The 27,054-nt window shown below is 44.8% G+C and overlaps 1 protein-coding gene across 1 annotated transcript; it reads left to right on the top strand.

Annotated features, from left to right (window-relative positions):
* On the top strand, positions 1 to 27,053 carry FAM20B (FAM20B glycosaminoglycan xylosylkinase). Its single transcript, XM_033067943.2, has 8 exons — positions 1 to 40; positions 6,321 to 6,851; positions 9,884 to 9,970; positions 12,248 to 12,357; positions 14,482 to 14,653; positions 18,275 to 18,466; positions 20,813 to 20,872; positions 23,605 to 27,053. The coding sequence occupies exons 2-8, from the start codon at positions 6,475 to 6,477 to the stop codon at positions 23,834 to 23,836; spliced, it is 1,230 nt and encodes a 409-aa protein (XP_032923834.1). The 5' UTR covers positions 1 to 40; positions 6,321 to 6,474; the 3' UTR covers positions 23,837 to 27,053.
* Position 27,054: the final 1 nt, after the last annotated feature.

Genomic DNA, 27,054 nt, shown 5'->3' with positions numbered 1-27,054 from the left:
CCGGCGGCGGCCGGGCCATGGCGGGCGGGCGGCGGGCGCGGTGAGTGCGGCGGGCGCGAGCGGCGGGGCCGGGCCGGCGGCGCCTGAGGGACGGGACGGGACGCGGCGCCGCTGCGGCCCGGGGCGGGTACAGCAGGAGCGCCCGGGTCTGGGGCGGGCGGGAGGGAGGGGGCGGAGGGGCGGCTGCGCCCCGCGGAGTGCCGGAGGGGCCCCTGCAGCCGGACCGGCGGCGGGAGAATCACAGGATCAGGGAGTCAGTGAGGCTGGAAAAGACCTCCGAGATCGTCGAGCCCAGCCGGTGATCCAGCAGCACCTTGTCACCAGACCATGGCACCGAGTGCCACGTCCAGGCTTTCCTTACACACCTCCAGGGACGGTGACTCCGCCGCCTCCCTGGGCAGACCATTCCAATACATAATCACCCTTACCGTGAAAAAATTCCTCCCTATGTCCGACCCAAACCTCCACTGGCGCAGCATGAGGCTCCGTATTCTTGTCCTGTAGCTTTTTACCTGAGAGAAGAGCCCAGCCTCACCTGGCCACAACCTCCTGTCAGGGAGTTGTGGAGAGCGGGAAGGTCCCCCTGAGCCTCCTTTTCTCCCGGCTGGGCCCTCCCAGCTCCCTCAGCCGCTCCTCACCAGCCTTGTGCTTCAGACCCTTCCCCAGCTCTGCTCCCCTCTCTGGACTCTCTCCAGCACCTCCTCGTCCTTCCTGGCATGTCCGGCCCCCGGACACCCCCCGGCTTCGCCCGTGGTCGGCGGGGGCTGCACGGACGCAGCATTGGCAGATGGGAATTTTTATCTGCACTCCTGCGGTTCATTCCTGTTCTGCATGCTCGCTTCGAGCTGGGGACGGAGCCCCGTAGAGCTGTGAAACCTCTCCGGCCATCTCTCAACCCTTGGGAGCAGCACCGTGGGCTCTCACCGAGTGCTAGTCGCTGCTTGGCGAAGGTCACTGTCCACTAGTGGAAACATGCAGTGTGTGTTCATAGAAGCGCTGACTGTGGTTGTCAAAGCCATAGGTTTAACCCTTTTTAAAGGATATCTCTCTTTGGATTCTTTCTGGATACAGATGTGCATAAGCACTGCATCTATTTCATTGTACCTTCTGAGGCTTTACAACGTCCATAGTGCTTTAGGGGCTGAGCAAACACAGTAGATCCTAAGTTTGCAGTGGATTCATTGTGAATGGATTCCGCCTGGTACTTATTAGAGAACAGGCATTCTTGTGTCTTGTTTTAATTTGAAAATGGTTCTGTGCAGCCCTCGTATCATGAAGTCTGACCTACACAGTCACTAGAAGATTTGCCTCCATTTGAGGTACAAAGTTTGTTTTGCTTTGTGGTACAACGTTGTCAGCTTGGTTCTGACACCAGAATCCCGCTGCCTCTCCTCAGGAGGCGGGGAAACTGATTGGCACCATCCTACAGCAGGGACAGGCTCATCTCTGCTAACAGCCAGATGGGTACATGGACCTTCATGAAATTTTTTATGCTGGTCTTGTGTAGGAGCTGAATAAACATATCAAGTGAAGAAGGGAAACTGCAGAATTTCCTCGCTGTCTTGGCTTCATTTCCAAGTGGAACAAGGTTCCCTAAAGCATTTCCAGCTGGCATTATTGACCTGTATGGTCAGATGGAATGTCAGTAACTGGGATGGGACAAGGGAGAGTTGTTCTGGCTGTCTTCTTACCAGGTCCCAGCCCCTGTCCTGTACCATTTCCTGTTTCAGTGCTCCCAGTCCCTCCCTGCCCACATGGCATTCCCAGCTCTCTGCCCGTACCAGCTGTGCGCCCACATGGCCAAGGCAAGCAGACAACTGTTGAGCCAATGCCATGGCCCTTCCTGCAGTGCCCCTGGCTGCCAGCTTCCAACAAACACATAAACCCTGTCTTCAAAACATCTACTGTCCTCTCAGATGTGTTTGGAATTAGCTGGTGGATCCAAGTGAAAAGTGTGATTATATAAACTTTGTTTCCATAGGAAACCGTGCTTGGTGGAAAGTCATTCTGCAAGGAGGATTAAGGCAGCCTGGTTTCCTGAGGACTTGTTTGCCACATCCTAGCCTAGCAACTCCTGCCTGGCTCCCACCAGCCTCAGTGCCTGGTAGCTTCTCCTTCCCCAGGGCTGCAGCCAGGAGCTCCCTGTGTCCCAATCCACCCTGTCCTTATTTGTGCAGCCAGCTGTGTCAGGTGCTTCTGTTTGCTGTGCTGGCAGCTGGGAAAGATTCAGGATATTTACCCAGTTGTCCTTGGCTTCTTAAGGCTTCTGTCCTCTATCTGGCCTGTGGTTTTTGTAAAGCTCATGCAAGTATTCCTCCGACAAATTTGGTAGAAACGCAGGCGACAGATTCTAAAGTTACTGAGGAGTATAACAGGCCAAGGTGGGCAGACAGATGGGCAAAATTATTTTGTTTCTTTCCAAAGCTGTGTGAGAATTTTTCAGGCGGTAACTGATAGTTGCAGCTGCAGGCAGAGATATTGCAGTGGTTAAAATGCTTGTGGTCTTTCGTATTTATCAGTATTGTAGCTCTCAACCAGGGGTATAGTTGTGTTTGTGGAAAGTTTGAATGTAGACTGTCATGATTTTGCCTGTAGATAACAAGGGTTTTAACAGGAAGGGAGATGGAGAAACAGCAGACAAGTAAATATGTGGGAAGCCTTGAGCACTAGATGACTAAACTTGTACACAAGGCAGGCAGCACGCAGAGAGTGGAAGTGACAGAATGAGTTTGAGAAATCCAAGGAAAGGTCTGTGGGAGCCTGTGGAAACTGAAATAACAAGGCTCACACAGAGGAGGCATGAGCCACCAAGGAGCTGGCCAGAGAGGGAAGGATGGGAAGGAAGATTGATCTGGTGAGACTGAGGGATGTTTTGGGAAGAGGAAAATGTCACTACTGTATACGATGTTTCTTCACGGCGGTTCCCAGGATTTACTGGAGAACTTTTAAAGGTCTTTTGATAGGTGATCCCAAAAGGTATAGTGTATATAAGAAAAACTCCATGCATTAAACAGGAATTAGACTCTACTTCTACCATATCCATTTCAGATCAGTGTCTGTTTGAGCTATGATTTTTTTGTCTGCTTGTGCTGCCAAACTAAACCTTTGCCTGCCCCCGGACCTGATTTGTGACTTGGAGCATAATGAAATCCTGGAAAATTATACACACAAGTATTTTTGACATAGCAGCTAAAAAGCTTTATGATATAAAAATAAGATTGTGGTATAAGGCACGGCATTGATTTTGTGACTCCAATAAGAAATGTCTTGTGGGATTTTTCTGCTAACTTTATAAGCTGCTTATAGTAGCTGGGATTTTTGTAACAGGCAAATTGCATGCTCTTTTTTGAACTGAGAGTGAAGTGGTCTGATGTTGGTATTTAATGCCAGAAGATGTGCTTTAATTCGTGTGTTTGTGTGCACAGTGAGCCACCATGATAGTGAGGAGGTGCTGTTAATTGTATATTGAGTTGGAAGACTCATACATGCTGAGAATACAGACCTGGTTGTAATAAGAGAAAGAATTGATCAGGAAAACAAGAGGCATTTCTTATGCAAACTGTGCACTTGACTACAGCATTAAGAAGCTGCTAGGGCTGTTTATTTCTGACTGTTTTCTCTTTTTAGCTGGATTTACTTTTGTCATTGTCGAAGACTCTTTTGCTGTTCATTCCACAGAGTTCAGCTCACACCTTCTTATTTTTTAAAGTCTTGGTGGTATATTGTTATTTCACTTTTCTCATCTCTACCTCATTCCAGGGCCAGGTTGACACTTCTGGAGTTCTCATAATCTTCCTTTCCAATCCAAGACTTTGCCAAAACTTGTCATTCTCAAATTGCTTTCTTCCAAAACGGCATAAATATTTTCTTGAGTCGCCTCAACGCTGTTGCCTTTGCCATCTTCAATTTTAAACAGTAAACTCAAGTTCTTTCTGTCCATGGTAAACTTGTTCATAACAGGATTCAGTTCCCTTGGCTTGTAGAGCAGAGAGTGTTATGTTGGCACCAAGGAGCAAAGTGCAGGCTGTGCATGGAGCACTGGGAAATTGATTGCATGGCAACCTTGGGGGTGCTTTGGTGTTTGTTGGAGGAAAGCAACTGATGACTCATGTCCTCAGATATCACTAAAAAGTGAGAGCCAACTCACCAGCAAATAGTTAAATATTTAATTTTATTTATTTTTGTAAATTCTGTTTACATCATTGGAGGGTTTCAGCCAAAATTAGTTTCAAAGCCATCACAGAAGATAAATTACATAAATGACCTTTAATTTAAGTGACTGTAGTACTATTCTCCCCCCGAGTCCCAGGAAGAATATCCCTAGAGAAACTCAGCATTCCTGGAAATCAGTCTAGAAAAGTGAGTGCTCATCTTGAGCTCCAGTGGTGTGGAACATCCTGCCCTGTGCTTTAAAGCTTTAGTCATCCAGCACTGGGCTGCGAGGCTTTCTTTAAATTTGTGTGTACACATACACGTATCTCATAGCAAGGAGTAGCTGTTTTGACCTCTGTTCTTCTGCCTAACTCGTTGCAAACTCAAATGGATTTTAAAAATGAGTGGAAGCAGATATTGATAGCAACAGTGATCAAAATGATTCAGAATTAGTAATTTTAAAGAGGTGAATTATACAGTTAAAATGAGAGGGCACAGGTGCAGCCAATCTGCTTTGCTTGTCTGCTTAAGTTTAAGAATAATATGTTTATTATTTAGTAATCTCTTCCTGGGTGAGTCTGCATCTGCAGGAATGAGAGCTTTTGGGTCAGTTACTTCTTTCTTGTCTGTGCTTCTCATTCTTGTGCTTTCAGTAGGTAATGTGCAGGTGGCAGTGCTGTCTGGAGAACAAGCTGCCAAAACAGAACTAGATGAAGAATAGTAATATGCTCTAATTTCCATATAAACACGTGATTTGTTCTCTTTCAGTATGAACACAAGCACTCATTTTCCAGCAGATTAAAATCAGTATTACACAGTTAACAGGGGACCACAGTTGTAGTTTGAAGCATCCCTGAGGCTTCTATCCTCTGTCCTTCATGGGGTCTCTATGCTGCTGTGAGTGCTAACAGGGATGTGGAAGAGCCATGTAGCTGGATGGGTCTGCTCTAGAGCTTCCATAAATTTGTTTTGGGTGCTGTGGAGTACTCTGTGAGTTTGCATGTCCTTTTGTACTAACACTCATACACTGTGCCAGCCTGATTGTGCACTGATGGCTGTGATCTCTGCGTGCCTTGCCAGGCATGGCCCAGCTGTCCTGTGGTTGCTGCTGGTAAATGAGCCTGTGGCAGCTCATTTTTTTCCAGTGATTAATTATGGCTGATTTATACACTTATTGTTAAATCATATGAGAAAGCTTTTCTGTGTCAGTCCTCCCCCAGCTCAGGGTACTGTTCGGGGTTTGCATGATCAGTGTGGCTGGTGCAAAGAGAAATTCCTGGTGGCTCCCAGTGCCTCTCAGAGGTGTGCCTCATGTCCCCTTTCCATTTGGCTTTTGGCTACAGTCAGCTAATCCTAGGAAAGTAATTCTGTCCTTACAACTGAATACAGTTGATGATGTGTTCTCTGGTCCTTACGTGTGAACACTGCCCTGGCCAAGGCTTATTGAGAGGCCAGTCTGTAAATATATGGAACAGATGTGACTTCAGCTGTTGTAGATGAGGCTACTGAGAACAGGCAAGGGTTAGTGGTCTGGGATATTTTTTTCTAGCTAATTTGATTGAGATTGCAGACAATTTGTGTGTTTTCTCTGGTTATGGGTTTTACAGTAGAGCGCAGAAAGTACTTAGTTAACTGCAAGGAAGTGAAGATGGCATCCCCCACCCCAGCTCATTTCTTTTTAAGAATGGAAAAAAGGCTGAGTAAATTATAGTGGCAGCAAATGAAAGGCAATAAACAATTAAGTCTATTCTGTCCTTATGTCTTGTACCTTCAGGGAAGTAGGCTGTGCAGCTGTTCTCACTGTTTTGAGCTGTCTTAATATCTACCTAGGAGCTTTTCTGAGGGATAGATCTTTAGGACACCAGCAATCATGGGATCTCACACTAGTGGAAGAGTGCATATGAAATTGGAGCAATCACGTTAAACTACAGTTCCCTGCAAAAGTCTTGCTCATGATGGCTGCAGCTGCTATGATTTCAGCTGTGAAGAGATGCTATCTGGTAATTTCCCCTTCCATGCAGATCCCAGGAAGGCTGCAGGAAGGCAGCAAACCCAGTGTGTTAACAGAAGCGTTCGGGCTTTAAAATACAACTTTCTATGAATGCAGGCTTGATTTTGAGTTTGGCAGGATCTGTGGGATTGTAAGTTTGTGTTTTGTTTACTTTTAGGGGTACCAGGAGATGCTTCAGTGGTGAGAGATCTTTTACGATGCAAGTTAGGCATGAAATTCATCACCTAACATCCCCTTCCTCACCCTGATCTCCAACAGACTTCCTGTAACGCTTGGAAGAAAGGGTCAGGGGAGAAGGGCTGAAGGGCACCATGAAGCTGAAGCAGCGAGTTGTGCTGTTGGCCATCCTCCTTGTCATCTTCATTTTCACCAAGGTTTTCCTCATCGACAACCTGGACACGTCGGCTGCCAACCGGGAGGACCAGCGCGCATTCCAGCGGATGCTGTCGGGGCTGCGCGTGGCGCTGGACCCACGGCTGGAGCACACGCTGCAATCGCCCTGGGAGATCGCGGCACAGTGGGTGGTGCCTCGTGAGGTGTACCCCGAGGACACCCCCGAGCTGGGCGCTGTCATGCACGCTATGACCACCAAGAAGATCATCAAAGCTGATGTGGGATACAAAGGGACGCAGCTGAAAGCTCTGCTGATACTTGAAGGAGGGCAGAAAGTTGTCTTCAAGCCCAAGAGGTAAATACTGCTTTCAATGGCTGCATTAATAACTGCTTTAGTTATATATACATTTGTCTTGCATGTTGGCATGTAAAAGTTTAAGTTAGGAATTTTTCTGTAAGTGGAAAGACCATCCTGTTATTTTTTGAGACAGAAGAGAGCCTTGCTGGTGCTCTAGTAACATTAGGTTGCTGTGCCAGCTGTCTCTCAGTCTGTACAGCCTTGTTGCTCGATACAGCCTGTCTTTAGATTAAAAGAATAATCACTGTGTTCAGCCCTGAGGGAATGTTGGTCACACCTGATGTTTCTGAGCTGTGTGTCTCCCTAACTGTGGAAGTGCAGCTTCTGGCAGTTTGGAGACAAGCTTGTTGTACCAGACTGCCAGGAGAGGGTGCAATTCAAGAGCAGGGAAGGAAGAAAAGTTGGCAGTGGTATTAAAAACACATCTGTGTGTCTGGTGTAGTTGAATGTAGACTGTAAAAATGGTTTGGGTAGGTCAGAGTGAGAGCCCCTGGGCCTTCTGTCTGCTAGCAGTGAGTACTGGAGAAGCAACATAAGCATGGAGGGTAGTGATACTTCCATGGTATGGCCTCAGTTTATAGTGATCCTCAGAAAAATTTGACATGATTGAATGTGTCTGAAGAGTCTTGGCTGTAAAGCTTTTTAAGCTGTTTATCTTTGGGTAAAAAGAGAAGAAGGATGTTAAAAAGTAAGGCCAGGTATATTTTAGGAGATTTCACTGCAAATGAGAAGTGTCATCACAGAAAAAGATTTTGAGTTAAGCAGGCATTAAGGTTTCCTGTCCTGTTAAAGAGTGAGTGCAGAAGGCACAAAGATGCTCTGAGGATTGGAGCACCTCTGCTTGGAGACAGGCTGAGAGAGCTAGGGCTGTTCGCCTGGGAAAGAGAAGGCTCCAGGGAGACCTTAGAGCATCTTCCTCTGCCTCAAGGGGCTCAATAGAGATGGAGAGGGACTTGGGACAAGGACCTGCAGTGACAGGATCAAGAGGAGTGGCTTCACAGTTACAGGGGACAGGGATAAATGGGGTATTGGGAAGAAATTCTTCCCTGTGAGGGTGGTGAGGCCCTAACACAGGCTGTCCAGAGAAGCTGTGGCTGTCCTATCTCTGGAAGCGTTCAAAGGCCATGTTGGACAGGGCTTGGAACAGCCTAGTCTAATGGCAGATGTCCCTGCCCATGGCAGCAGAATTGGAATTAAATGTTCATCCAATCCAAACCAGTCTGTGATTCTCTGATTGGAGAATGAGGAAAAAAATCTCTCTACAACTAATTCCTGCTCTGGCTGGAGCTCCCCTGTGCGTCCAGGCAGCGGGAACCTTGCACATGAAGTCCTAGTGATACGAGACACATCTCCTCCATTGAAAGCACTGTGGATTCACAGCATTCCCATAGAGCTTTCTGTGTCAGAGAGTACAGTCAAGCATTTCAGCGAGCATTAAGTTGCGTTCTGCAGTGCCCTGTCTGTGCATGCAAACATGGGCACTGTGCTCCAGCAAGGACACACACAGCTGGGAATGTTTATAGGAGCACTAGAGAGGGTGGCCTTGGCCCTTCTGGTAGACCCCTATTCTGTTTGTGACTGCTCAATAGCCAGTCCTGTGGGCAGAGTCCTGTTCTGGCACTGCAAGAGAGTCTAATTTAACCAGCTTTGGACATGAAAGTTTTGTCAAAGTTACTGCTAAAAACAGTTCAGAGCAAACTTACCAGCTGGGGAAGGAGGAATTCCCTCATTACTTTTGCTATGGAAAGGACTAGATGCCTACTGTGCATTGAAACAAAGAGTTTGGTCAGGATTTACCAAAATGTTACAGCTCTGCAGCTTTCAGAATGTGGCCATGTTTCCAAAAGCCAGCTGTAAGTACATACCAAAGACCTGCCTTCGACAACGTGTTCTGAGGATTAGCTGTCTCACTTCAAATTTACTTGAAATTCAGCCCAATGTACTAACAAATAATACTTGCAATCATCACATCTGGTGGTATATGTGACAGAAGATGCTGGTTTGGTGAAAACTCCCATTTGGCAGGAATCCTGCACTGGTGAATTCTCTTTTGAGCTGAAGCATTTGCTCAGACTGGGGAAATGGACCGTTGTCTTGCCCCACATCCTCCGTGAGCAAGGCTAAAACATCAAAGTTGATCTCTGTGCCTTCTCTTACGCTGTTGTTGCTACTGCTTGAACACAAATTCTGCTGGAAATAATCCAGTTCACACAGCTGGATACATAGATGGAAATGAGAAAATAGGTCACCTAATTTGGCCTTATTTTATTTGAAAACATGTTGCATTTCACCCTTTTGCTCGGTATTGATGTGGTATTTCACACTCAGTTGCAGTGTGGTGCTAAAGCAATATCTACACTGATCCAAATGGCAGCAAACTGAGAAATTGGTATAAGTAACTGACTAAGTAACATCTACTAAAAGATAAAAAAGAAAGCAAAAAGCTTCCACTTCACCAAAATACACCGTTATTGTTGCAATGAGTGCCTAATTTCTATTTTTTGCTGTTCATTATGTCTTTTCTCTGCCAGAATAAAGACTCTGTTTTTATCCAGTATTGTCCTCAGGTTCATGCTTGGTGATTTTCTATCTACTAAAGATTGCATTTTCCATCTTTTCTACAATATAAGATTGTATTTGAGAATTATTAATGTACAGTTCTTTCTAACCCCAAAATCATCTGTAGACTTGCTGCTTTTCAGTATAAATACCCCCTGTTCCATAGCAGGGTCTGTGCTCTTTGTTCTAAGATGTGACTTGGCATGTGGTTGGATTAAAATTTATTAGTTAGAATGTGAACTGCTTCCCAAGCTCTGGAGACCACTGTATGTCATTGACCTTTCCTCCTTATTTACCACTTCAACAGTCTGGTCACTTTAATCTCGTTGATGTTTTCCCCCTCTCCCATTGACAGTGTGACCCAGAGACTCTTTAACTGTTATTAAATTGTTGTTAAAATGTTACTCTGAATAGCAAAATTGACAGGAATTCTACACAGACTCACTTCATTTGACTTGTTTCAATTACAGATATGCCAGGGATTACATAGTGGAAGGAGAACCTTATGCTGGCTATGACAGACACAATGCAGAAGTGGCAGCCTTTCACTTGGATAGGTATGGAAATACTGCTTTATTTGGTTTTACTGTCTTTGGAAGATACCTGGAAAAAAGGGTTCTTTGAAGAATACACCTCAGATGGGAGCTACCTCTGACCTGCCAATATACCACATTGAACCCAAAATATGAATTCGCTAATTCTGTAAACTTTCGTTTCTAAGATCTTTTCAAAAGTGTAACATTTTAGATACTTGTGAAGTTTGGAAAGGAGAAGGAGTCATGAGACCACTGTAGGTAATATTGCAGGGGAGAAAGAGCTTAGCCAAATTCAGACTAAATGTATGAGGTAAGTTCATGTCCAGGCCACTGAAAAGTCAAGACTAATGTCTAGACTAACAATTTAGTCTAGATTAAATATGAATCCGTGTATCCTAGAGGAAAACCAGCTATTCATATACTGATTGTGCTTGGGGTACTCAGGTGGTTTTGTTGACCTGTGATGGAGGTGCAATTACAGGAAATAATGAAAATTATAGGAAATTTATTCAAAGAATGGGACAGAAAACACCAGACACTGAATGTCAATAGTTATGAAATGCTGTTAGGGCTGCAATTTCATCTAATATAAATGAGCACAGTCTCTGTTTCCTCATAGGAAGATTTGGAGGTGAAGACACATAAAATCTTGAGAAAAGGAATAAGGAGGAGCAAATATAACAAATGATAGAATGGTTGAACTTAAACTGAGGTTTCTGAGTACATAGATAAGAGCCTTATCACTATGACTAAATTCATATGTCATGACAGAGATGTTAGTTAGTCCTGATTCACCTCTGGAACTCATTGCACTGGCAGTAGAAATCACTAATTCTAGGAAGAATTAGAGTATCTAGGATGATAACTAGCTGAGTAACACCCATTGCTGCTACAGCCAGCTTGTGCTGGTGGGCCAAAATCAGGGTCCATTAAGACCAAAAAATGATAATGTAGCTAGGTGTCAGTCCTTGTGCTTTCAGGAAGCGTACAGGCTTCAGGTTCCCTAAAAAGGTAGTGATTGAAAATTCAATCAAAGCCTCTTTCCAGTATCCAAATCCCACTGAACTCTTCTTTGCTGTCCATTTGGTCATGGTTTTGTGATTTTTTTCTCTAGCCTTTCTCTACAAAGTGGCTCTTCACTTCTTTATTCTTCAGGAATACCTTGTCCACGGATGCCATTGTTTCAGGAAGGATCCTAGATCATTTTGTGTGTTTACTACTGATGGGAGGCTGTGCTTTCCCAGATTGTGGCCTCTCAGCTGTGGTCTGAAAACACAGGGGCAGGTTTTCCACATCTAAGCTCTGTGCTTGTTTTCTTGGATCACCTGCTTTTGCTCAGGCTGTGCATAGCTCAGTATTGGCTCTGAGTTTTGTCCATATGCACATGACTTTTTTAGACAGACATTTTGTGTTGCCCTTTCTTAACTTACAGAAGGAGATTTGCTCATTGAATATCTAAAACAAATCCTTTTCAGTTTTTGGAGTGGCTCTCCCAATACATCAGTGGAATGTCAATTGTCCCTTTTTTCTGAAGAGCCTTTTCAGGATCTTTTTCTGAGATGCAAAGACTATCAAAAGGGTGTCAAAAGTGTATTAAGAGAGTTGGGGCTTACACTCCTTTGATCTTTGTACTTCTTTAAGCACTTTTAAAATTCCATACAAATACCCGAGTCATTTGTGGTCACAGAGCAAAGGCTGTGGCAGGCATGGGAGTGGAACCTGGATCCTGTAACTGCAAGTTTTATGGCTTTTCTTCCCACCTCTGTTTTTTAGGCACTGCTCAGGCATTCACTTTTGTTCTTCCATTCTCTCTTCCCTTCTCCTTCCTCGTGCCAAACAAAACAACTCTTAGATTGGTTGCTTTCAATTGAATTTGGCTTAAGCATAACATTTGAGTAGATAGTGGTTCCCACAGAGTAGAAATGATCTTTCCAGGTGACCAGCCCACGGACCATATGGTTTTACTGCTTCAGTCTGCTTCAGACACATGATGAATATTTCTGGTGTGAGGTCTGAGTTCTGACAGTTGGAGCATGGTGCATCCTCTGTTGCTCTGCTGCAAATGCTTTAATAAATGAGTGTCACTGATGGCCTATAAAGCAAGCTTAACATCCAGGCACATAAGAAAAATGAGTTTCCTTACTTTGCCTTGGAGAAGAGAGAAGGTTGCTGCAGGCCATCAGCTTTACTCTGTGGTCTCTGTCGTCTTTGACAAAGACCGTGAGGGTTTTTTGTTTTAATTTTGAACTACTGCCTATATTGCAAATTCTCAGGTTGTGTTTTTCCACCCCAAATCAGAATCCTGGGTTTCCGCCGAGCCCCGCTGGTGGTTGGCAGGTTTGTGAATCTGCGCACAGAGATCAAACCAGTGGCCACGGAGCAGCTCCTGGGCACCTTCATGACTGTGGGTAAGTGGATTCCATGGACTGTGCTGCCCAGGAAAGGAAAAACGCTTACTGGGAAAAAAGAGCCATGGGAACCTGACACAGCTAAAGAACAGTTAATCGTGATGCAGGAAGCTGTTTCTGAGCCAGGAGAGGTCTTGGATAACCCCCTTTGGTGGGGGAGGAGGACTTGATTTTCTTCAACTAGTGTTCCCTCATGCTGCTGTTACAGATGTGGTTTTTATTTTTTGAGTAAGAATTTTTTTCTCTGCTGTCAGGGATGGTTAGAAAAGTCTGTGACTTGACCTGAAAAGAATAAAGTTGCATTTAATGTGAAGAGAGTGGTGATTTGGGATAATTTATAGAGCTGACACACTGGTTGATATTAGGTATTGTTTGTGCTGCATGAGAGCCTGCACAGCATTTACAACCAAACATGGTAGAACTTCCCTGTGTTGTTTCCAGTAATAGTGCTGTGAAGGGCACATAATAGAAGCTGTTAATGTGAGCTCCTACCAGGTGGTCATTAAGCACCAAGAAATTACTTATGCTGCAGCCTTAACTCCCTCAGGTTTTCATAAACAATCCAATTATTACACTTTTGTTTATTTCTTTCTTTTCCTAATCAGAAGGATCCAGAGAGGATTGTTCCTTACCACTGGTAATGTTCCTATTAGCAGCACTGCTGGCAGCCTCACGTTCTGCCTGGCACTGCCACTTACAAGGCACAACTTCCAGATGAAAGTTTCAGCTCAGCCTTGCCAGACTGTCCTGGCATTCATATGGGGTGCCTGCCTCAGGCAGGCTTTACATTTTCCAATTTCAGCCAAGATAACCGAGCTCTTTGCTAGCAGCAGTGCTGACTAGAGAAGTAAAAATCCAGAAATTTTAATTGCTCCTCCTTAGATTCCTTGGAACTGCTGTTCTGCAAAGCAGGAACTAAAGAAATTGGTGGATCTGTGGAGGAGGTTTTGACTTTTTGTCAGGCCAGATTTGACCAAGTTCCTGAGGTTTTGAAGAAGAGAGAATTCATTCATACCCAGTGCAGGTTTACTGGAATTACGGTTAGAATCTCAAAGAATTCTGTCTCTTGTTAGACTGCTGCAGACGCTGGATGGGAAGAGAGATTTGCAGGCTTTCCATACAAATAGGAGATCTGGTCTGCAAGCTCTGTGTTGGTAATGATCTCTGACATACTCAGGTCGTCTGACAGGATACTGGGAGCACAGGGTCTGGATGGAGGGCTCCAAGGAAGTGCTGGCTGAGAGGCAGGGATGTGTGAGGATGGAAAGGGAAGAACATGGCTTTTGGAGAGCTGCGCCTGCTTTGGGGAGGATATTGGATGTAGAACCAAAGGAAGAAAGGGAGTAATTACAACCAAGTGAGACACAGCTGAAGAATATTTTGGAAGAACATCTATGAGCATAGAACTGGATTTAACTTGGTGAGGATCAAACAAAGATGGGTTAAGAAGGGGAAAATAGAAAAGGTTAAAGTAAAACTGTTAATGCACACTGCTCCAGATTACTTGATGCTACAGGATGCATCATTGTTTGTGGACTAAAGGATGCAGTGTTTTGTTGCTCCTCTCCTGTCAGAAGACACTGATGAAGCTTTCCCAGATGATGTGAAAATGATACTTGTTTCTGTCTCCTCTGCTGAGTCAGCTCAAGTAGCTGAGATGTGTGGCAGGTTTCAGGGCACCAAATCCCTTTGAGTTCTGCTGTGTCTCTTTTCACTTACCTGTTTTTGGTCTACTTTTTCAAATAAATGGGAAATCTGACACATGAAGTATGAAATGGGAAAAACAAGCAGTGTTAATGTTGCAAAGTTAGGGTCCTCGGGACTAGGAAAGGATCACCAAAACTTGTTGATATTATAATGTTGTATTAATTCTCACAGTGATAAAGTCATTAGAAATTATAATTGCTGTCTTATTTTCATATTATTCTTTAATTTCTCTGAATGAATGGATGTCTGTGTAATCTCTTTTGAGCCTCTCCCTCTCAGAGACAGGAAGCAAGAAGACAAGTGCAGTGAAATCCTGTTGTGGGGAAGCCTCTGCTGCAGCAACATGCTTCTGAATTTCAGTTGTATTCCTTGGATTAATACCTCTTCATTTGATACCTCTTAATTTTTCTTTTTAAGGCAATAATACTTGCTTCTATGGGAAGTGCTACTATTGTCGGGAAACAGAGCCAGCCTGTGCAGACGGGGACATCATGGAGGGCTCAGTGACCCTGTGGCTGCCGGACGTTTGGCCCCTCCAGAAACACCGGCACCCCTGGGGCAGGACTTACCGGGAGGGCAAACTTGCCAGGTATGAGAACATGGCAGTGTTACTCTCTAGAGATGATAATTTGCACTAAAATGGCCCTTGCAAATACAGTGGTTAATTAAAGAGCTCTGAGTGCTTTCAAAACCTGCAGTTGTGTCAACAGCTTTCTTAGCACAACAGTAGAAGCCAAGAAGTCCAGCATAAAATTTAAATTAAAATAAGGAAGAAAAAAACCTTCATTGTTTTCCATAATACTAAGCACTGTCCTTTTCCGGTATCTTGATTGGAACAGAGCTCCACAATGCAGTCTGAAAATCTTGACTGTGGGCAAAATAAAACTCTTCTCTTGTGCCACTGGATCTGTTGATGCTGTAGGCTCTTGAAATATGGTAGCACTGTGCCATACCTAATTTCATGATCCTTGTAATTTGTTTTCAGATTGTGGAACTGGTTTAACTTAAGCCAGGCCCTGTGTCATGGTTTGACACTGGCCAAATGCCAGGTACTCATGAAAGTCATTCACTCACCCTCTTCTGTTGCAGTTGGACAGAGGAGAGGGAAAAAATTAAGGAAGGGCTCGTGAGTTGAGATAAGGACTGTGAGAAAAAGAAAACACTCTAAGGGCAGAACAGGTCCAAATTTAAAGGTATAAAGCACATTTATTATTAACAGACTCAGAGGAGGATAGTGAGAAGTAAAATAAACCTTTGAAACACCTTTTTTCCCCACAGCCCCTCCCTCCTTCCCATTGACAGTACAGGGAGACAGGTCATGGGGGTCTTGGTCAGTTCATCACTCAAGATCTTCTTCTGCTTACTCAGGGAGAAGAGTCTTTCCTCTGTTGTGCTGTGGGGTCCATCCCACAGGCAGACAGTTGTTCAGAATTGTTGTGGCATTTGTCCTTTGTCTACGGGGTGCAGTCTTTTAAGGATAAGCTGCTCTGGTTTGGAAGCAAGGCCGCTCTCTCTCTATCTCTGGAAGCAAGGGCCCTCTCTCTCTATTCGGGTCTCTCACTAGAGCACAGCTTTCTCTGGCATCCACCCACTCCAGCATGAGCACTTCTCCCACAGGCTGCAAGTGGATCTCTGCATCCCCCATGGACTTCACACATTACAACGGGACAGTTTCTTTCACTGTGGTACTCACCGTGGCTTGCAGATGAATCTCAGGTCTGACACCTGGAGCACCTCCTCCACTTCCTTCTTTTCACCCGACCTTGGTGTCGCCATGTTGTTCTCACTCACATGTCCTCACTTCCTCCTCTTCTCTAACTAGAAGAAAAATTGCTGCTTGCAGATACCATTGTCACCTTCTACCAATTCAAAGATTTTTGCAAGATGCCACAGGGCCGGGAGGTCAGTCTCGTCCAGGTTTCAGTTGGGGAATTGCTCCTCATGTTTCTGCTGCCAGCCATCAGAGATTGTCTCTGTCAGACATGGTGGAAGCTTCCAGCAGCTTCTCACAAAAACCACCCCTTTGGCCTTCCCTCATTACCAAAAAATCAGGCTGTGCCAAATGAACATACCCTGGAAAGTCCTTTGCTTTGAATTTGGTGACCATGCTCAGCACGTAAAGAATGCTAAATCCTACGTTTGTCCTTCTTAAAGCAGCATTCTACAACAGATGTAACACATCTGAGTTCCTGAGGTGGAGATGTTTTTGCAATGACCAGAATAAATGGGTTAGTAAATTTTTCCAAATCTGTCTTGAACTTGAAAGTGATCAGAAGAGATTTTCAGTCCTTGATCTAAAGTATCCATTGATTTCCAGTCATGTGATTGTTCTCAGAAAGAATCTCATCCAAAGGCTCTGTTGAATTGTTTTACAGTATGAAATGCACAGATTGAATGTTGAGCAGCAGATATTTTCTCTTTTCCAGTAGGTCAAAATCAGCTGTGTTCAGTACATGGTACATTGCAGTAATGAACAGGATGAATTTCTTGGGAGGTGTTCCTCCCATTGAGAGGCTCCTTTTCATCACACCCTGCCTGTTTATACAGGGGTTCACCTTGATTCCTGTGCTGATTTGGCATTTGGTGTATTTAAACTCACACTTGCCTCCTTACAAGGCTCTGGTGTGTTTTTACCTTGTCATACTGCACATTTCACTTTGAGAGATCAGAATCAAAGGTTCTTGGTGTCATGCTCTCCTTTTTCTGTGCCTGGTAATTGTGGAAAAATAACTGTAAGAATTTTTTCCTGCTCTAGCTGCTGTTCTGAGTTGACCTTTTGAACATAATTCACACAGGCACATTAGTGTACATAATTTTTAATGGCGGTGTAATGGGCAAAATCCCTGACCTTCCAAGGCCTGTGCTAATATGATATAAATTATCAGAAATTAGTGTTGGATAGAAGTCTCTCTTGAAAGACTGCATGGAAAATGAGGAGAGAGAGCATAGTATATCTGAAAAATTGTGGCAAAGAGATTAAGCACTGCTCTGAAGTAAAATGAGAGAAAAATAAACACTTGAGGGAGAGTGGGATGCAGCATAAGAAATGTATCCAGAACAAGAAAAAGTTGCTATGTGGATTTGTGCTACAAGTTGAGTGTGAGTTGGACCTTGGTGCAAAGATCCCTCTTCCTAGGGGGATTTAGGCACAACATTTGAGGAACGTGTGTGTTATCTGAAGCATTGAGAAGATAAATTTTTAAGCTTTCTGATTTGGATACTTGGAGGAAAGGTGGGATATTGGGACCTCTGGCTCCAGACCACGAGAAGATGGTATGTGGCAATTCTAGTAATTAAATTCTGATCTTCCTACTTTTATTGCTATCTGCAGTGTTGAGCATGTCAGCAAGTCTCTCCAACTTGTGTTTCCTCCATCTCTGTTTCCAAATCACAGATGGTTTAAGGCATTTCTAATTTAACTTCAATTTTGTGAAGGATTGTTTCAGTCCTACATGGATGATGTCCTTGTTATTTAGGCTGCAGATGGAAAGGATATACACCAGAGATTTGGCTGTTTTGGTGGTGGTGCTGAATAGCTTTAAAAGCAGTAAAGAAGTAAATAAGAAAATTTAAAATCCTCGCTTTGGAGAATTGAGACATGATATTGGTGTTATGAGATGTGTAGAAGAAGGAGATAAGAGGGAAGATTGAATTCTTGTCAGTGGGGAAGAAGGTGAGATACTTTGCAAAGAAAGTGGGGAGGAAAGAAACAGCTGGGAGTGAAGGAGAAGGAACACTGTGAAGCCTTTCTCCTGGGGGCAGAGGGGCTCATTGCTAGCCACGATGAGGATATTTGCAATAGAAAGAAAAAAGGAAGAGGATGGCTGGAAAACCAGCTGGAAACAGCTCAAGGCAGTGGAAACAAACACAGTACTGAAGTGTTCTTGGGAAGTTGATGGCATGGCAGTAATCTTCCCATAACATAGCCTGGCCACTGTGGAGTTGGGAGGACGCAAACTCTGTCTGCTTTCCATCGGAAGTTGATCCTTGTGTATCTTTGAACTGAAACTACAGCTTGCTCCATAGGCTGGGATATTAATGCAGGGTTTACTCTTCTCATGAAACAGTGTTGTGAAACTCTTCCTTCTTTGTCTAGCCTGGGCTACTCCTCTTTCTTGGTGCACTTGGAGGTGACTGAGGGCAGCTGTTGCTGCTGTTGCTGTGCAGTGGTGGTTCCCTGAAGGGCTGCTTGGTTCCTCTCTGGCTGCAGGTGGGAGTATGATGAGAGCTACTGCGATGCCGTGAAGAAAACGTCCCCGTACGACTCGGGCCCGCGCCTGCTCGACATCATCGACACGGCCATCTTTGACTACTTGATCGGCAACGCTGACCGGCACCACTACGAGAGCTTCCAGGATGATGAGGGAGCCAGCATGCTCATCCTGCTGGATAATGCCAAAAGGTGAGCCTGGGGACAGTCCTGTTGGCCTGGCAGTGCTGAGCACAAGCGCACATGTTTATCTGCTCTGCCTCCCTCTGTTTTCTCTCTCTCGCTAATTTATGCTTTAATATCTTTCGTAATAGTCTTTCCTTTTTATCAGAAATTACTCCCCACATCATAGGGTCCTTCAAAGGCTGTGGTGCTAACAGGACAAGGGAGAATGGATTCAAACTGCAAGAAGTGGGTTTAGATCAGATATTAGGAAGAAATTCTTCCCTCTGAGGGTGGTGAGGCCCTGGCACAGTTTGCTCAGAGAAATGTCCAAGGCCAGGCTGGATGGGCTTTGGAGCACCCTGATCTAGTGGGAGGTGTCCCTGCCCATGGCAGTGGGGTGGAATGAGATCAGCTTTAACCCAGCTCTTTCAAACCAAACCATTCTAGGACTCTGTGATTCTGCTCTGTGCTCTAGATACTCTTCTGTCGTGGCAAAGTCCTACTCAAGCTACAGAAACTCCCCAATTAACACAATATTTCCCAAAGCAACTTTGTAAGGTTTGCTTAAGTCTCTCCTCCTATCTCCAGAAAAGCACTTTCCTTTTAGGCTTTTAATTAATGGAAGATTGAAAACTTGGGGTTTTTTAATTATCACCAGTCAGTATAAGTGAGTGCTGTAATAAAAACAGATCTTTCTAAAATGTGTTTCTGAATAATTTGGGATTTCCTGCCTTCTGGATATGCTTACTCTGGCTTTGAAAGGTTAAAAGTTTAAAATGGAGGTGGAAGTGATGCGAAACACAAAAATGATGGTGTTCTAAATGTGGACATTAACTCTTACCCAAACAAAAATGTTTTTAAAATGTATTAAAAATGTGAGTTCTTTTTTCTTCGCTATAGTTTTTTTGTATGTTGTCTGCTATAGTTTAGGTTAAAAGTCATATTGAAGACACGCCTCGTTTAAATAGTAATTTTTCTTAAAAACATAAAGATCATCTACTTCCCTTTCTCACAATTTAGTCTAGCAGTTCAGGATTATTTATTTTTCTAGTGGACACTCCGGTGTGCCATGGCAGTGAGTTTTCCTTCTGTGAAGGACCAGCAGCTCCTGTGGCAGGCTTTGCTCTGGCTTTGCACACCACTTGTATCATGTGTACAGAGCACTTGAGACCTTGGAGATCCTTGGAAGGCTTGGAGTTACCTTTCTTTTCCCATTTATCTTTTGTATAGTGGATTCTCTCCTTCCTTCCATCCTTCCTGTCATCAGGCTGTTCAGTAGTACTCCAGTATGACAGAAGGATGCATTCCACCTTAGGACTGCTTAATTACTGCTGCTTTTGGTGAATGTGGCAAAAATGCTCTTTCTGTTACTCGCTGGCGATGTCCTAAGAGGAAGGAAGGCAATGAATTAGTCACTGGAAGTGAATATGGGGCTTGAAGGTCAAGTCCTTTTGTTTTGGTACTTTCCTATCCGTTATGAAAATATTTCTGGTGCAGCTTTGCAGGCTGACAGTAAATTGTTTTCTTGAAAATTTAAGTGATTTATTTATAATAAAGTTTAAAATGGCTTTCAGCTCCTTTGAAATAACGGGTAGGGGACAGTTTTTCACAGAATCATGGTAGATCTCAATTTGGAAGAGACCCATAGGGATGATTGACCTCAACTCCTTGTTTCTTACAAGGCTACCTAAAACTAAGCCATGTAAGAGCAGATGCTCCTTGGTGCCATGACCACTTCCCTGGGAGCTCATTTAGTTTTAATGCTACAAATAACAGAATTATTTGGCCAGTGTAATGCCAGGCCCCTACAGCCACTGGGAGAGTTCTTAGTTGAAAACTAAGTAGTGATAGTAGTAATGTAAGTAATAATAATAGTATTATGAGGAAGGTGAAACTATGAAAAATAAATCCAGCATGTGTTGAGATGAAGCTTGAAATGGAAGCCTTCTGGCTTGAAATGTTCAAGTTGATCACCTCATTAAAGAACTGTTGCTCTAATGGTCGCTGCTGTTTGGTTCCTTCCCTGCCCAGCTGTGTCAGACAGACAGAGCTCCCATTCTGCTTGCCCAGAATACCAGTTATTTCTTCCCCCTGCATCATCTCAAAACTCCTCTGAAATGCCTTTCTAAGATACCTTGGTCTGATAAAGAACTGGGTATGCTTGGTGCTGCTTCTCTTTACCTGCTTAGCTGATGCTGGTGAGAGTTATATCTGTGATTGGTCATAACCTATTTGTATTTTAATTTAAATTATTTGATCTCTTGAAGCATGAAATTGCCTAGTATTGATTTCTCTGAATTCTTTACAAAGCTCTTTATGTTGAGAACAACTTAGGAGTTAATTGGTTCACTTGGTTTTAATTTTGCTTTTCAGCTTTGGAAACCCTGCCCTGGATGAAAGAAGCATCTTGGCTCCTCTCTATCAGTGCTGCATGTAAGTAAAACACAGGGGTGCTCTTCACTTTACTTATGTAATTGCTGTCCTTAGGTTTGCAATATCATTAACTTGGGAGCCTCCTGGCAACCTGAAAAGGTTTGCTGGGGTCCACAGTGCTGTACTTTTTGGAGGTACAGTAATTTCACGAATACAAGCCGCACTGTTTTGACCAAAATTTTGCTCCATACCGGGAATGCAGCTAATATTCAGGTGCGGCCAATATGTGAATAATTTTCTGACATTTTCAACCCTGGGAGTGCAAATCAAGTCAGTGCAAACTGCAAAGTCGAGCTCCTGCCAGTAAAACCCTGCATTTATGCGGTTGTTACAAATTGATACTCTGTTGTGCAGCAGGTGGAGCTGCTCCGTGCAGGCAGCACAGGGGGTGGGGAAGGCGGGCAGCTCTCTCCTGCTGGCCCTGCGGCTCGGGGGGCTTCCGTCCCCGTGTGCTGCCGCCACAGGAGCAGGCAGGCTACATCCCCGGCTTCCATGGCCGCCGCAGGTGCCGGCGGGCTCTGTGCCCCCCCTGCTGCCGCGGGGCAGTGCCGGGCTGGGGTGACCGAGCCCAGCAGTGGCGGCAGCCGGCCCCGAGCGGCCCTGCCAAGCGGCAGCGCCGAGCAGGGCCACCCAGCCCTGTCGGCAGCCCCGAGCCCTCATGGCCCGAGCCGAGCCAGTAAACCCCACCCTGCCGCGATTCTCTTACTAATTGGCAACTTTGTTGCATGCTGCGAACGACAGAGCGGCTTATACTCGGGTGCGGCTTATTTATGGACAAAAAACAAAATGTTTGCCAACACCCAGCGATGCGGCTTATACTCAGTGCGGCCTGTATTCGTGAATTTACTGTATTGTCTGTTTGATGGATTGTCACTGCCCAAGAAGCAGAGGAATCCATTGTCATGGGGACAGTATGTCTGAGGGGTAGCTGCAGAAAGTGATCTCACCTCCAGGTCACTGGTTCAGATCTATCCATAGTCAATCTGACAGGTTCTTTGCATCTGCAGCTGTCCCCATGCACCTCCTGACAAATCAAAGTTCACATCCCAGCTTGAGTTCTCCCTGACAGAAGTGAAGGATCCAACATATCTGGCAATTGAATAATTTCAAACATGGTTTCTGAAGAAAACTGCAGCGTTGCTCAGGGGGCTCCTCTCAAGTAAAACTTGTAGTTTCTTTGCAGAGTTTTGTTTCTGCTTTGGCCTTGTGAGCTGTGGTTTTATTTTCAGAGGCTGTGGCTTTTTGGTTTCTGTTCCATGTCTGCTCTCTTACCAGGCCATTGGTACTTCTCACTAGGAAATAGGTGCTCCAAGGGCTGGAGTACCTCTCCTCTGGAACAGCTTTAGAGAGCTGGGATGTTCAACCTGGAGAAGAGAAGGCCCTGGAGAGACCTCAGAGCCCCTTCCAGTGTCTAAAGGGGCTCCAAGAGAGCTGGAGAGGGACTTGAGACAAGGGCCTGCAGTGATAGGACAAGAGGGAATGGCTTCCCACTGAAAGCAGGCAGAATTAAATGGGATATTGGGAAGAAATTCTTCCCTGTGAGGAGGCAAGGCCCTGGCACAGGTTGTCCAGAGAAGCTGTGGCTGTCCCATATGTGGAAGTATTCAAAGGCCAGATTGAACAGGGCTTGGAACAACTTGGTCTAATAGAGGGTATCCCTGCCCATGGAAAGGGGGCTGGAATCAGATGTTCTTCAAGATCCCTTCCGGTCTAAGCCATTCTGGGATTTTGTGAAAATTTCCAGGAAGAAAAATACTGAGATATCAGTTTCCTGACTTTGATACTTCAACATTAACTCCTTCAAGCCTTCCAAATAGAGCTTGTCTGTGAAGCTTATCCTTGAAAGGTTTTCTTCCAAATTGTCTGGGAACTTTGCAGAAAGCCTGACTTCCCATCCTGCTTGCACTAAGCACAGCTCCTTGAATGCTGCAGTACACCTGGCCTGTGCTCTGCAAGATCCTTTAAAAAGTCATATGGAGAGCAGTTAAAGAATTTTCAAATTCTTTATTTTTCTACATTAATTTTAAATGTATGTTTAATTTCATGATTTATTGAGATTCTTCTGAAGTCTTTGTCATCTTGATCCCCCAAATGCAACCAGAGGAGAAGCTTGTCTCTGTAAGAGACTTTGCAATTTCCTGCTTTTCAGATATTCCTTCTTTATGGTACCAGGCAAATGCTATGGAAGAATGAATTTGTGTAATTGTTTTAATTGTAGGTTTGTTACAACACTTGCTTATTTTGCTAGTTCTATTAGAGGCCATCAAACCCAAGAATTAAGACCAGGAGTGTGAAAGATTTGACCCTGAAAGATTTGGGGGAGAATCCCAAGAGACTTCACAGAACATGAGAGTTGAGAGATGAGCTGACACAAACAAGCTTCCTCCTCCTCCTCCTCCTCCTCCTCCTCTTCCTCCTCCTCCTCCTCCTCCTCCTCCTCCTCCTCTCCATCTGGGAGACCTCAGGACCGAGGACTTTCTGTGCTCTCAGCTACAAGTGTTCCTGTGTACCATCAGTTATGTCACACATGGATTGATTCTTCATCACCTCCAGTTTTCAAGTTTCATTAGACCCTGTGATGCAGTTCCACCTGGACCCTGCCATCCCAAACCCACTTCTGCAATGAGTCTCCATTCCTGATGTGCCGGGCTTCCTCAGTAGGCTGGCTCCAGTATTCCCAGAGGGATGCAGCAGGACTGTGGTGTGGTGACATGTGTTTGTTTCTTTTGCAGCATCCGGGTTTCTACCTGGAACAGACTGAATTACCTGAAGAATGGAGTCCTGAAGTCTGCCTTAAAAACTGCCATGTCGCATGACCCCATCTCACCTGTGCTCTCTGACCCTCACCTGGACGCCCTGGACCAGCGGCTCCTCAGCATCCTGGCTACAGTCAAGCAGTGCACAGACCAGTTTGGGCCAGATGTTGTGCTGGTGGAAGACAGGATGACTCTGTCTCACTTGTAATCGTAGAGGAACATGAGATGAAACTCCTTTTTAAAAAAAAACAAACAAAAAAGCGATAGAAAAACAGCACAATCAGTTCAGAAGGGCTGTGGCCAAGATGGACTGACATGAACAGGAAAGCTCCCGAGCCAGAGGAAGGGAGGTGACACTGGCTTTTTCCTTGGGCTGGCAGCAGTGAGGGGTGGGAAGGGGGCCTCGGATGGCTCAGCCCCCATGGTGGCATTGTGGCCACTGTGGCGTGTCCATTGCCGGCAGTGGGCGTCACACTGGTTAAGAATGGCTCTCAGTGCTGGTGCAGTGTGTGGGATACAGAAATCCTTTGTGGACTGAATCTGGAGGGGACAAACGGACATGAACAGTTCAGTCCTCTCCCCTTGTCTTCCCCCTATACTCTGGCAAGTTTGCTGATTCAGGATTGTACACAATCAGCTCTGAGCTGGTTGGGCATTTTACTGCTTCTCTAGAGAACGAGCGGGGGGCGAATAAAATAACTATTAGACTGAAGAGTTGTGCCACCCCTCCTGAGGGTGGGATGTTCTTCTGATTGTCTGAGGGGTGGGAGAGGGGACCTCTGCTGCTCACTTGGCTTTTCCTTTATAAAAGGCTCAGAAAGGGGGTTGCCTCATATGTGATAATGCTTCACTGTTTTTGCTGAAGTCCTATCAAAGGTTTATCCACAGAGTTGGAGATTTAGGAGAGGACAGGGTAGTTATACAGCACTTGATAATTAAGGAGGTATAGTAAGTTTCCATGTGTCTTGACATTTGTTTTTTTCAGGAATCTGGCAAGATCTGAGTAGAGAAAATATCCAAATTTTCATTCTCGTAGCTGAGGAGGACAGAATCTGTCCTTGGAAGAAGCAGTTCTGTGTAGCAAGGCCAGGCTGTGTTACTATGAGCCCTGAGTGCTGTGGAGCCTCTGGGCATGTGGGACTGGGGGAAGAGGTGTTTGCTGGACTTCCCCAGTCACTAGCAGTAACCTGAGGTGTGTAGACAACTCTGAGCTGTTGTCTTCTTCGTGTCACCTGAGAGAGCATTCTGCTGCTCCCTGTGACCACAGCTCAGCACTGCTGTTCTTGGAACACCAGTGCTGGAGTCCTACGTTCACTTGGTTTGGCTGTGGCTGAGCTCAGCAGCTGTGACCTCTTCCAGGAGGTTTTAGTTTTCTGCCTTCCCCAGCTGCTTCCTACAACCCCCACTGTGATGTTCTGCCTGTGATGGTCTTCCTGGGGTCCTCACTAATGGTTTTTCCATAGATAGAGAAAAGTTGGCTTTTCAGGGCAGGCTGCATTCATCTTGTGCTAGTCCTGCTGTCCTTCAGCACTGCAGCCTGTGCTGCCAATGAGTTTGTGTCATAAAAACTGATCACCTTGGGACAGGTCTCAGTTTGTGTCTCCAGAAGAGAAGCAGCTTCATGGCTGTTTCCAAATTGAACAGCTTTGCATCAGTGTTCAGCCAGCATGGTCCTTCTTGTATGGAAAGAGCTCCCTTCCCCAGGTGATTACAGGTTACTGGACTTGAGAGCAAGAGCACCAAAATTTCAGTTTGAGCCCTTTTCCCTGATTTTCCTGTCAGGATTTCTCTAACTGCAGTGTGGCAGGCAAGTAAAGAGCTTTTTCCTGTTCTTGCACCTTGGCCACACCTGATCCAGGAGGTGTCAGGGAGAGAGCTTATATGAAAAATGCAGGTATCGGTTTATTTTGTTGAAGTCTATTTCTCATCACATGAGCAGAGTATCTTGAAAGTAGAATGTGACTGTTTACCTGAGACTGAATCTTACGTTACTCTTGCTCTCTTCTGGACTTGGCCACAATCACGGATGTGCCCCAGAGCAGTGAGATGCTGAGATGGGATCTGGAGTTCTTAGTATGGTGACACACAGCCAGCTTTGAGAACACTGGAGCTCGTGCCTCTATCACCTGATAACAGAACACACTATAGAAGCTGTAGGTGGTGCCTGTGGGGCTGGAGCAAGTGCTGATTTAAGCTGTTTCCCAGGAAATTTCAGATTATTTGCCCAAAGGGAAGATGGCAAAGCACATGGTTGGTGGCTTGTAGCATTTCTAAAAGCATATTCTTCTCTTTGAGCTTAATCATGAGCTCTTAATATTTTGGGAGGGATCTATCAAAATTTAATTTTTTATTTCTATAGGATCACTCTTGATATTTACATTTGATTTAATAATGGGTTCAAAAAAAGGTCCTTCAGTCTTTGAAATTAAATTAGTGTTGAGGACTTACATATTGCTCTAAGCTAAAGCTTTTGCGGTCAGATGGAACCTGGGGATAAGTTTTTCCCCAGTATAAACGTCAAAGATTTAAAGCAGGGTATTAGTTTATTTTGGTTTACTTGTGGACAAAGGGCATGAAGTCCAGCATAATCAGTAGAAGGAGGCAAGAAATGGTTGTTTTTTTGGGGTTGGTTCTTTATTTGTGATATTGATGCTTTGAATGGCTGTAAACACTACTGGTGTTTGGTGTTCTGCAACAGGAAAGAAAAATAGATTTCTCTCTTAAACCACAATCAGGAAGATCTGGTTTTGGCCTTATGACAATTTCTGCCCTTTTGGCAGTGATGGTCCTTTTGCTTGAACACAGAACCCCAAGAGATTTTAAATAGTAACCATTGCAAAGGAAATGAGGAACAGCATCCACGTGCCAACAGGGTCTACTTGAATCTCTGAGAAATAACATTGTTTGCAAGGCAGGTGCTCGAGGTTTTTGGAACACCTTCTGGTTCTTGTTCACTGTGCACGTCACCTGCTGGCCCCAGATGTTACACACTGGTTGTGTCATGGTTATCAATGATATCAGAGCGCTGGAAGCACAGAAATCAAGAACTAATTAAAGAGCCTCATCAGCCATCTGCTATTTACATCCTCCTTCCCAAGCCAGCCGTCAGGGGAGGAGACATTCAAGTCAGTTCCTCTTCCAGCAGCTGATGAACTGGAGTGTGTCTTGCCAAACAAACTTCAACTGAAAAGTACTAATTTATTAAGAAGGTAATTTATTTACTGCAGCAGCTGGAGCAAGATGCTGGAAACAGATCCCCTCTCAGATGTGCCAGAGGAGGCCTCTGGGAGCTGCTGCACAAATGGAGTTGCTAATAAGCAAACAGAATGCAATCATGACTTTCTACTCCTATCCCCCAGGGTCAGTTCCCACATAAAGCAACATTGTGTGAATAAAGATTTTAATAAACCAACATTGATGGATTGC

This window comes from Catharus ustulatus, chromosome 9 (assembly GCF_009819885.2).
Source record: "Catharus ustulatus isolate bCatUst1 chromosome 9, bCatUst1.pri.v2, whole genome shotgun sequence".
NCBI lineage: Eukaryota > Metazoa > Chordata > Aves > Passeriformes > Turdidae > Catharus > Catharus ustulatus.
Note: the sequence above shows the minus strand (reverse complement) of the source record. Positions and strands in the feature narration are given on the sequence as shown.